Source organism: Salmo trutta, chromosome 4 (genome assembly GCF_901001165.1).
Source record: "Salmo trutta chromosome 4, fSalTru1.1, whole genome shotgun sequence".
NCBI lineage: Eukaryota > Metazoa > Chordata > Actinopteri > Salmoniformes > Salmonidae > Salmo > Salmo trutta.
The window spans coordinates 6,413,539-6,425,270 of record NC_042960.1 but is presented as its reverse complement, the minus strand read 5'-3'; the positions used below and the strand labels follow the sequence as shown (position 1 = coordinate 6,425,270).

The window sequence follows — 11,732 nt, the reverse complement described above, 5'->3', positions numbered from 1 at the left end:
ATTGTTTTAAAGTGGCAATATGCAACTTTTTGTGCAATAGAAATGTGAGTTATAGATCTATCATTCCACTTGAAAGCAAGTCTAAGAAGTGGTAGATCCGTTCTATGTGCTCTGTTCTATGCTTCCCGTTCTTAAGTTTTGTTTTTGTGTATTTTACTTTGGGTTTTGTACACATAACAACAATATTTTGGGTTATGGAAAATATATTTCACAGCAGTTTAGATGGTACAATGATTCTCTACACTATACAGTCTTGTTTTGTTACATAAACTGACATTAGGCAAACTATTAGAGTTTTAGCAACCAGGAAATGGCGGAAAGATTTCTGCATATTGCAACTTTAATGTGACATATCAATAATCTTGACTCCATAGTGTAAAAATAAAACAATTGGCAACACACTTTTATTTAAATTCAATTTCAATCAATTAACAATATGACATAATTACCTATTGCAAGATACAGTATGAAGTGAACACACAAATGTCTAGTAGTATTCTGAAATAAAATACATTTCAGAATATACCTAGATATAATAAACAAAACACACAAAATGTATATTTTATGATATCATTCACGTTAAGAGCATTTGGTCACTGAAACGTGAATGGAACAATGGAATCCAATCGGTCTAAATGGGACATGGAATGCATGTGGCGGGTTTGCCCTGAGTCCAGTATATCCTAAGAGGAGAGAGTATGTCTGCTTCTTACTTTAAGAGTGTACTTTTTCTTTCGTTGAGTCTGCACTGTTGGGTCAGGTCCCACTCCGAGCACCCTGGGGTCCTTGAGATCCACAATAAAGTACTGAAAATATCAAAATAAAAAAAACATAACAAATCATGTCTAACTTGAAGTAAAAACGTAAGCATAATGTTATCATCACCTCAGGATGGCGTTTGGAGTAGGGAGAGAAAGAGAGAGAGCGTTTGTCTCTGTACTGTAAATTAGCCTGACGCTAAAGGGCCTTGTCTAGCAGATGGAGCGCGCTAACCACTAACGCAGATGTTGGGGGCTCATTTACAAAGGCTGGGCCCCGGCACGGCACTAGACCGCTGCGTGAGCGAGTGGCTCGGAGTGAGTCGACAGCGCTTTTCTCGTAAATATTGGTTCTGGAAGCGCGGCGTGGAGGCAACTTCATACACGTGCGCGCTCACACACACACACACACACACACACACACACACACACACACACACACACACACACACACGCAGAGAGCAACTTCAGGTCGACTTGGCCAACTCAGCCCCCGCTGAGAAAGAAAGGCCTGGGCACGAAGGAGGGATGGGGAGAGAAGAGGAGGAGGAGAGTGAGAGGATGACAGTTTTTCCCAGCCGCAGCCCTCAGCCCCGGAGTGGGAGTCAGGCGATTTCGCTGACTGGTGTTGTGAGCGCGGCCAGCGCTTCTGTCAGCACTTTCCTCTCCTTCATCTTCACACACAGCACCTCCATTAGGAGAGCAGCAGAGGGGATCTGTGGAGGGGGAGGGGAGAGGGGAAAGAAAGAAAAAACACAGAACAGTTAAAGTCTGCATTTTGACACTTGGCATCTTTTCAGAGGGCAGGTTTGTTGTTATTGTGGTACAGTATAGAGAGGAGAGCGAGGTTGGGCCTGAGAGGGGCATTAGAGAGAGGTTAGGCCTGAGAGGGGCAGTAGAGAGATGTGGGCCTTGAGAGGGGCAGTAGAGAGAGGGGTTGGTCCATGTTTAGTGTTTTCCACAAAGCATTTCTTAAAAACAGATTACTTCGCAATAATGAAAAAGGAACAGCTGAGCACTTTGTTATTTTAGGATGTCCTGAGGTACACTATATATAGAAAAGTATGTGGACACCTCTTCAAATTAGTGGATTTGGCTATTCCAGCCACACCTGTTGCTGACGGGTGTATAAAATCAAGCACACAGCCATGCAATCTCCATAGACAAACACTGGCAGTAAAATGGCCCGTACTGAAGAGCTCTGTGACTTTCAACGTGGCACCATCATAGGATGCCACCTTTGCAACAAGGAAATAATAATAGGAATAATGGTCTGGGCCTGTTTTTCATGGTTCGGGCCCCTTAGTTCCAGTGAAGGGAAATCTTAACTCTACAGCATACAATGACATTGTAGATGATTCTGTGCTTCCAACTTTGTGGCAACAGTTTGGGGAAGGCCCTATCCTGATTCAGCATGACAATGCCCCCATGCACAAAGCGAGGTCCATACAGAAATGGTTTGTCGAGATCGGTGTGGAAGAATTTAACTGGCCTGCACCTAGACCTGACCCCATTGGCCTAATCACCCAAAATCAGCACGTCCTCACAAATGCTCTTGTGGCTGAATGGAAGCAAATCCCTGCAGCAATGTTCCAACATCTAGTGGAAAGCCTTCCAAGAAGAGTGGAGGCTGTTATAGCAGCAAAAAGGGGGGGGGGACCAACTCCATATTAATGCCCATGATTTTGGAATGAGATGTTGGACAAGCAGGTGTCAACATACTTTTGGTTCTGTAATACTGGTGTTCTGCTAGTCAGCATGCTCTCTGAGTGAACATTCAGTGTTGTATACGAAAGGAGAGGAGGACACTTTGACAGTTACACTCAGTGTTAAAGTTGAGAGGAATAGTTTGGGTTTCTCTCACTGTGTATGTGTGTGTGGTTTCCTTGCTGCAGGCGAGGAAGAGAGAGAGGGGGCAGTCTTAACCTCTGCACCCCAGCTAATTTTGTTTTTCCTCTTGCCTCTCAAAACCGACACAAGGACTTTATGGAAATCAGGCCCTGGCGATCAAAGGCAGATATATCACACATAAATATTCACATTAACTCTGTGCATCAGCTCTGAAACGCTGGGAAACCTATTCATTCCTGTAGTGGGGGTTTCAAAGTCTTGCTGTGGCCAGATTTGAGTAGTAGTGGACTGAAGCTGGCTTAGCTCTGAAACTCATAAAAAGTTGTATTATGCTTTAATCATAGAACATATCTTCATAAAATATGTAAACCAGATTAGCACTAAGTACTGGAGCTTAAAGGTTCTCTTCACGCTAAGATCTTGAAAGTGAATTGAAGTGGCTTACTGGAGGAATTATACAGAAGTTACACATTCAGGATGTTTATTTTGCTCTTTCTTTATTTCTCTGTCTGTCTGTCAGTCACGCACACACGCACTGCTGAGACACCTCTCTGTTCCTCTGAGTCTCCTCTACCACTGCTGAGACACCTCTCTGTTCCTCTGAGTCTCCTCTACCACTGCTGAGACACCTCTCTGTTCCTCTGAGTCTCCTCTACCACTGCTGAGACACCTCTCTGTCCCTCTGAGTCTCCTCTACCACTGCTGAGACACCTCTCTGTCCCTCTGAGTCTCCTCTACCACTGCTGAGACATCTCTCTGTTCCTCTGAGTCTCCTCTACCACTGCTGAGACACCTCTCTGTTCCTCTGAGTCTCCTCTACCACTGCTGAGACACCTCTCTGTTCCTCTGAGTCTCCTCTACCACAGCTGAGACACCTCTCTGTTCCTCTGAGTCTCCTCTACCACAGCTGAGACATCTCTCTGTTCCTCTGAGTCTCCTCTACCACTGCTGAGACATCTCTTTGTTCCTCTGAGTCTCCTCTACCACTGCTGAGATACCTCTCTGTTCCTCTGAGTCTCCTCTACCACTGCTGAGACACCTCTCTGTTCCTCTGAGTCTCCTCTACCACTGCTGAGACACCTCTCTGTTCCTCTGAGTCTCCTCTACCACTGCTGAGACATCTCTCTGTTCCTCTGAGTCTCCTCTACCACTGCTGAGACACCTCTCTGTTCCTCTGAGTCTCCTCTACCACTGCTGAGACACCTCTCTGTTCCTCTGAGTCTCCTCTACCACTGCTGAGACACCTCTCTGTTCCTCTGAGTCTCCTCTACCACTGCTGAGACAACTCTCTGTTCCTCTGAGTCTCCTCTACCACAGCTGAGACATCTCTCTGTTCCTCTGAGTCTCCTCTACCACTGCTGAGACACCTCTCTGTTCCTCTGAGTCTCCTCTACCACTGCTGAGACACCTCTCTGCACCTCTCTGGAGAGACAACACTACACACACAATCACAGCTCAGCTCCTCACCACTGCTCTAATCAGCTAACTACAGTACACTTACAGCCACTAACTAAGCAAACAAACAACTACACAGTCAAATATAGTATAAAGAGATGCCACAGCACAGGGCTATGGGAGAGGAGACAGAGAGGGTGATAATGATAATAATAGTAATATATGGTATTTAGCAGATGCTTTTTATCCAAAGAGACTTACAGTCACGCGTGTTTACATTTTATGTATGGGTGGTCCGGGAATTCTAGCGTTGCAAGGACAATGCTCTACCAACTGAGCTACAGAGGACCTCATAATGATAATCATGATTGATATGGCTAAATAAAGGTAAACATACTGATTGAGAAGTGTACCTCAGTCTAGTCTGGTTTAAGTGTGTGTAACTCATAGTCTACATAAACACAACCTTCCTTATTCACAGAGGTGACCTATCTGGTTTGTATGCTGTGTGTCTTCTGGCAAAAGGGCCTCTGTACTTCTGCACGGAGCGTTTTCTTTTAGCAGCCGTATGGGTTACATTTGTGACAGACAGTGAGATCAAACACAGAGCTTGCTACCTGGGGCAGGTGGGACACACAGGCCCTGGAGCGACACACACACTATACCCGTGTCTCTGCCTACTCTCTCTAATGGCACCAGAGGGACCGCTAGGACCTGTCATTACTATGTAACCGCTGCTTTACAGGGGCCCCGGGCCCCTAGGGCAGCTAGCACCTTTTCAGTGGACACCCCCATGAATGTCTTTCAGAGCCCCTCCTAGAACCTGCTTTGTTTGTTGTCAGTGACTCTTTGTTAGTTCCACCTTCTGTTTGAGTGACAGTTTTTGTTTTTTTGCTGGGGAACGTACCAAATTGTTAACTAGCAACAACAACTGAGCCCTAAAAGCCACCAGAAGAGGCAAACAGCCACCAGAAGAGGCAAACAAAATAAAACCCAAACCAAACTTAAAGACAGGAAGCAAAACAGGGAAGATCAGATATATTACAGTTTTTTTTAGACATCAACTGGGCCAGCACAGGTGTAACACATACTGACTAACGAGGTGACACCAATCGGTGCGCCCAACATGCTACCGTCCAACCCCAAAATATAAATGGAAAAACCAAAAGCCTGTAACACCTTCCCCCTAGCCCCCATCACTATTCAATAGGCCCCGCAGACCAGAGCGATTGTCTGGATACGTTTTCATTAACACGGCCCGGTGTGTTAGCTCTGACGTGCTAAGCTACCCCGTTGAAAGTCTGCGTGTGTGTGTTGAGTGTGTGTGTGTGTTGAGTGTGTGTGTGTGTTGAGTGTGTGTGTGTGTTGAGATACTGACAAGAGACAATATAAGGTGGCCGAGGGGGCGACGTAAAGGTGGTTTTACCAGACCAATTAAATGACACTGTTATTCCACAGCCTGGGGCGCCGCTGGAGGCGGGGAGCCGTTCGCGGTACAACACCGGGGCTCCCATTGTGCGTTAGACGCCATTACGTGCACAACACCTCCCTTAACCGATCGATCATTCACATGTTTTTTGTTCTCCCTCGGAACAGGTTAGCAGGTTTCGAGGGCCCAATTTGTGCGAGGAGAGGTAGACATGCATGGTGTTAGTGTGGAAGTCTAGATAGAAATGGAAAGAGGGAGGGGGACGACAGAGAAAAAGGAGCGGTAACAACACATTTTTTATTTGTTCCATTGCAGCAAAGTTCTCTTGCAACAGGGTGATCAAATTAAGATCCTGCATCTGTACCTCTTAGAAATGTGATTGACTGATTGATTTAAAAATGCTTTAGATTCAATGCTTGTTCTCCAGGTCCCTTGCATAGACCACTGAAATGGTACAATATGTTCCTGGTACAATATGTTTTACCGTCATTTATAAAGCGTCGATAAAACACCTCCAATCTAGGCCACCGCGGGGAAGGGAAGGAGCTCCTTTACATGATCACAGGGAAACACTTTATGATCTTTGATCTGCTCACTTTTGTTTGAAATCAAAGTTATCAAACGGGGAATAAACAACAAGGAACAAAACAACAACACACAAAAGCACCCAAGACCTTCTAAAAAAAAGTCTGCATTTGATTATCCCGATAATGAATATGTCACATGCAGATTAAAAAAGACGGGAAAAAAACTCAGGTGAGTAAAAGGAAAAAAATCACCAAAGTCTATTCTTCTCCTTCTTTCTCCTTGGTAATTACGGTTCTCTCTCTCTTTCTCTCTCTCGTTGCCATGTTCCTTTCTATTCTCCCCTTTAGGGCCCCGGGAGACTGATATGAAAGGGAATTGGACACTTGGGGCCATAGATACTGTAATTAAAAATCTTTGCCTTATTTTTGAGTTGATATTTAGTTGGGAAACATCACCAGGTCTGTGCAACCTGTGTTATTAGAGCTGACCTAAATACAACCCAGATTAAACGCTTCAGCAACGCTACGGCAGGCCTTTGTTTTTCACTCATTAGGAATGGAAATGAGGTGATCATCACAGACACAATTCAGGTATAAATACATTAAGGTTATATCCACACAAAAGGATGCTGCAACGCTGCTGAAACCCTTTTATACCTGTTGGCAGAAACATACCATACTCTACAGTATACTGAAGTGTGTAATCCTATCACAAATCATGATGACTTGACTGTTATGGTGCCGTTTCACAGCCCTCATAACAGGCTAACGTTACTCAACGAGCCATCATAACAGGCTAACGTTACTCAACGAGCCATTATAACAGGCTAACGTTACTCAACGAGCCATTATAACAGGCTAACGTTACTCAACGAGCCATTATAACAGGCTAACGTTACTCAACGAGCCATCATAATAGGCTAACGTTACTCAACGAGCCATCATAACAGGCTAACATTACTCAACGAGCCATCATAACAGGCTAACGTTACTCAACGAGCCATCATAACAGGCTAACGTTACTCAACGAGCCATTATAACAGGCTAACGTTACTCAACGAGCCATCATAATAGGCTAACGTTACTCAACGAGCCATCATAACAGGCTAACATTACTCAACGAGCCATCATAACAGGCTAACGTTACTCAACGAGCCATCATAACAGGCTAACGTTACTCAACGAGCCATTATAACAGGCTAACGTTACTCAACGAGCCATCATAACAGGCTAACGTTACTCAACGAGCCATCATAACAGGCTAACGTTACTCAGCGAGCCATCATAACAGGCTAACGTTACTCAACGAGCCATCATAACAGGCTAACGTTACTCAACGAGCCATTATAACAGGCTAACATTACTCAACGAGCCATTATAACAGGCTAACATTACTCAACGAGCCATCATAACAGGCTAACGTTACTCAACAAGCCATTATAACAGGCTAACATTACTCAACGAGCCATTATAAGAGGCTAACATTACTCAACGAGCCATCATAACAGGCTAACGTTACTCAACGAGCCATCATAACAGGCTAACATTACTCAACGAGCCATCATAACAGGCTAACATTACTCAACGAGCCATCATAACAGGCTAACGTTACTCAACGAGCCATCATAACAGGCTAACGTTACTCAACGAGCCATTATAACAGGCTAACATTACTCAACGAGCCATTATAACAGGCTAACATTACTCAACGAGCCATCATAACAGGCTAACATTACTCAACGAGCCATCATAACAGGCTAACATTACTCAACGAGCCATCATAACAGGCTAACGTTACTCAACGAGCCATTATAACAGGCTAACATTACTCAACGAGCCATCATAACAGGCTAACATTACTCAACGAGCCATCATAACAGGCTAACATTACTCAACGAGCCATTATAACAGGCTAATATTACTCAACGAGCCATCATAACAGGCTAACATTACTCAACGAGCCATTATAACAGGCTAACATTACTCAACGAGCCATCATAACAGGCTAACATTACTCAACGAGCCATCATAACAGGCTAACATTACTCAATGAGCCATTATAACAGGCTAACATTACTCAATGAGCCATTATAACAGGCTAACCACAGGAGGTTGGTGGCAACTTAATTGGGGAGGATGGGCACGTGGTAATGGCTGGAACAGAATAGGTGGAAAGGTGTCAACAACATCAAACACATGGCTTGATGCCATTCCATTTGCTCGTTCCAGCCATTATTATGAGCCATCCTCCCCTCAGCAGCCTTCACTGAGGCTAACATTATCCAATGAGCCATCATAACAGGCTAACATTATCCAACGAGTCATCATAACAGGCTAACATTATCCAACGAGCCATCATAACATGCTAACATTATCCAACGAGCCATCATAACAGGCTAATATTATCCAACGAGCCATCATAACAGGCTAATATTATCCAACGAGCCATCATAACAGGCTAATATTATCCAACGAGCCACCATAACAGGCTAACATTATCCAATGAGCCATCATAACAGGCTAACATTATCCAACGAGCCATCATAACAGGATAACATCATCCAATGAGCCATCATAACAGGCTAACATCATCCAATGAGCCATCATAACAGGCTAACATCATCCAATGAGCCATCATAACAGGCTAACATCATCCAATGAGCCATCATAACAGGATAACATCATCCAATGAGCCATCATAACAGGCTAACATCATCCAATGAGCCATCATAACAGGCTAACATCATCCAATGAGCCATCATAACAGGATAACATTACTCAATGAGGCCCAAGCCCTGTCCAACAGCCAAGCTATATGCTATCTCACTTTGGAATGTCCACTTTCAGCATCAATCCCTTTTTGTGTGCCTACTTCAACAAAGTCGGCCAGTGTAGAGCACTGAGGAAAATAATGAATGAATGCAGTTCCAGAATAATCTTGACTGGCCAACTTAAACCAAACTATTAGTGTACAGCGTCTTTGTCTGAATAAACTATGTAGCTTGTGATCACAGTAAACACAGAGAGGAAGGTTATAGTCTACTTTGGTCTCTACTCGTCACACAAACCCAGTCGCCCACCTCCCCTAGGGCCCCTTGTCCCCACAATCTCTGCCTTGGCACATTTACAGTACAAAGTCTGAGAAGCACCCCCCTTCACACAACACAGTCACTGCTGATTAAATTAGCCCAATCATTAAACAAGGCTTAATTAGAGTCACTTCTTTCTGAAGGAACAACACTAGCTGGAGCTCATCGCTGTTCCTTGTCATTACTGCATAATAATTACCAACTGCAGAATAATTGCAGATGCTATCCGCCATCACTATGCCAGCGTTGACAACAAACAAACACGTTTGAGAAGTTGGTAATATTGTTGTTTAGGCATGGCGGTGCATGACTCAAAAGTTACAATGGTTTCGGTTGAGTATGTAAGTAAGTAGCCTTGCACATGCCTTGGCTTGTGCGAGCTGGAACTGTTCACAGGAGCAGGAGCCTGTCTGCTGTTTTCTGTAGTGTGAGGCAGCTTGATGTACAAGTACACCCCCTGTACAGGATGCTAGTCTATCTCTTGTTTCTGTAGCGTGAGGCAGCTTGATGTACAAGTACACCCCCTGTACAGGACACTAGTCTATCTGCTGTTTCTGTAGCATGAGGCAGCTTAATGTACAAGTACACCCCCTGTACAGGACACTAGTCTATCTGCTGTTTCTGTAGCATGAGGCAGCTTGATGTACAAGTACACCCCCTGTACAGGACACTAGTCTATCTGCTGTTTCTGTAGCATGAGGCAGCTTGATGTACAAGTACACCCCTGTACAGGACACTTGTCTATCTCCTGTTTCTGTAGCATGAGGCAGCTTGATGTACAAGTACACCCCCTGTACAGGACACTAGTCTATCTCCTGTTTCTGTAGCGTGAGGCAGCTTAATGTACAAGTACACCCCCTGTACAGGACACTAGTCTATCTCCTGTTTCTGTAGCGTGAGGCAGCTTAATGTACAAGTACACCCCCTGTACAGGACACTAGTCTATCTCCTGTTTCTGTAGCGTGAGGCAGCTTGATGTACAAGTACACCCCCTGTACAGGACACCAGTCTGGGTCACTTGACAGCCTCAACAAAGAACAATGTTTACAGGTAGACTCAGCCATGGACTAAGTAAACAGGAATATCGGGTCGAATTCCGCAACAACTAGGAGCGTTGAAATGCGAGGCTAAACTTCTCAGCTGTTTTGGTCCCGTAGCTATCACGTTATAGCAATGTGTAGCGCCCCCATGCAAATGCGGCAGGTAGCCTAGTGGTTAGAGCATTGGACTTGTAACCGAAAGGTTGCTAGATCGAATCCCGACCTGACAAGGTAAAAAATCTGTCGTTCTACCCCTGAACAAGGTTGTAAACCCACTGTTCCTAGGCTGTCATTTAAAAAAAGAATTTGCTCTTAACTGACTTGCCTAGTTAAATAAAGGTTCAATAAAAAATAAAATGCTCAGATACACTGCGTGAGAGCAAAGTCTTGCATCACGCTCATCTGCATATCTGCGGTGCTGCTCGTGGCAACGTCATATCGCTGAGTCTCAGTTAAAGTAGTGTTGTCTAAGGGGTCTTGATTGAAATACAGGCCCAGATATGTAGAGTACACTACAGTAAAGATATTAAGTTAATCTTCTCTTAATGGACCCTGGGTTGACACAGTGCAGTGCCTATAGCAACCAAACTCCTCCCCCGAGGGTACTGAAGGGTAAATATTACCGCTCAATATCACACCAAGCTTCCGCCACCCTCTAGTAAAACTTGAGCGTCCTCCCAATCGGCGATCGTAAAGGGCAGTGCGCCGACAACTTTTCAAATGTTTTTTTTGGGGGGGGCCTGTCAGGAGGGTTGAGTAGAAGGTTAAAGCTACAGTCTGTGATCTGGGACTCTGTTCAATGGTCATTTCAATTCAACAGGGCTTCTGTTTTGTTGTTTTTCAAATCCCAGAATGTAGCTTTAAAATGAGTGTGAAAGAGGATCTAGGGATGGACGGAGAGCAGTTCATTATGGGCCAAACAAACTGCAGATTGAAGGCCATAGACGTGTCCCAAATCACACCCTATTCCCTATTTTCAATAGGGCAGTGGCCGAACGTAGAGCACTAAATAAAGGATAGGGTGCTATTTGGGAGGCAGAAGACCATATATGCAGTCATTTCCCCGTGTTCATAAAGCCAGGCCCATTAAACTCAGCTCCAGTCAATAATTAGGATGCCACAAATAAACCAAGGCAATTAAATCAATATGGGCCTGGGCCATTTCAACCCCATTCTCCCTTGGCTGGTGATTGGCTAGACACCCTGTGGCACAGGGCACGTCTTCAGACACTACATCTTAGTGCTGTGTTATTCATGGTGGGGTGTAGTGGCTGGTGTGGGTCCGGGGCCCCCTGGCTAGTAAATTATTATGAGAGGAAGGGAACACCAGTGGAGCTGGGTAGGTGTGTGTGTATACAGTAGGAGCCTAAGATGGTGTTCTACTGAGACGGTGTTCTACTGAGATGGTGTTCTACTGGAGAGCAGAGGAGTGAGAGAGAGAGAGAGAGAGAGAGAGAGAGAGAGAGAGAGAGAGAGAGAGAGAGAGCGGGAGAGAGAAGGAAAGGGAGTGAGAGAGGGGGAAAGAGAGAGGGGGAAAGAGGGGGAGAGAAAGAGAACGGCAAAGAAAGAGAGAGGGAGAGAGGAGGAAATGAGATGCAATGTTTTATTTGTCTGTGAGAAGACGTGTACAGTTGTGGCCAAAA

General features: G+C 44.8%; 1 protein-coding gene and 1 long non-coding RNA gene across 2 annotated transcripts in view; both read right to left on the bottom strand.

Moving 5' to 3' along the window:
- Positions 1 to 322: 322 nt before the first annotated feature.
- The window catches only part of cntln (centlein, centrosomal protein), a gene marked incomplete in the record, with an annotated part of 100,135 nt that continues 88,725 nt past the window's right edge, over positions 323 to 11,732 (bottom strand). Inside the window, 1 exon segment of the mRNA XM_029749605.1 lies at positions 323 to 1,474. Coding sequence (XP_029605465.1) covers positions 1,364 to 1,474 — 111 coding nt within the window.
- Positions 3,116 to 4,188, bottom strand: LOC115191742 (uncharacterized). The gene is made up of 2 exons (XR_003877765.1): positions 3,198 to 4,188; positions 3,116 to 3,156 (listed from the first exon to the last, which is right to left on the bottom strand). It is a non-coding gene; the product is annotated as an uncharacterized LOC115191742 (long non-coding RNA).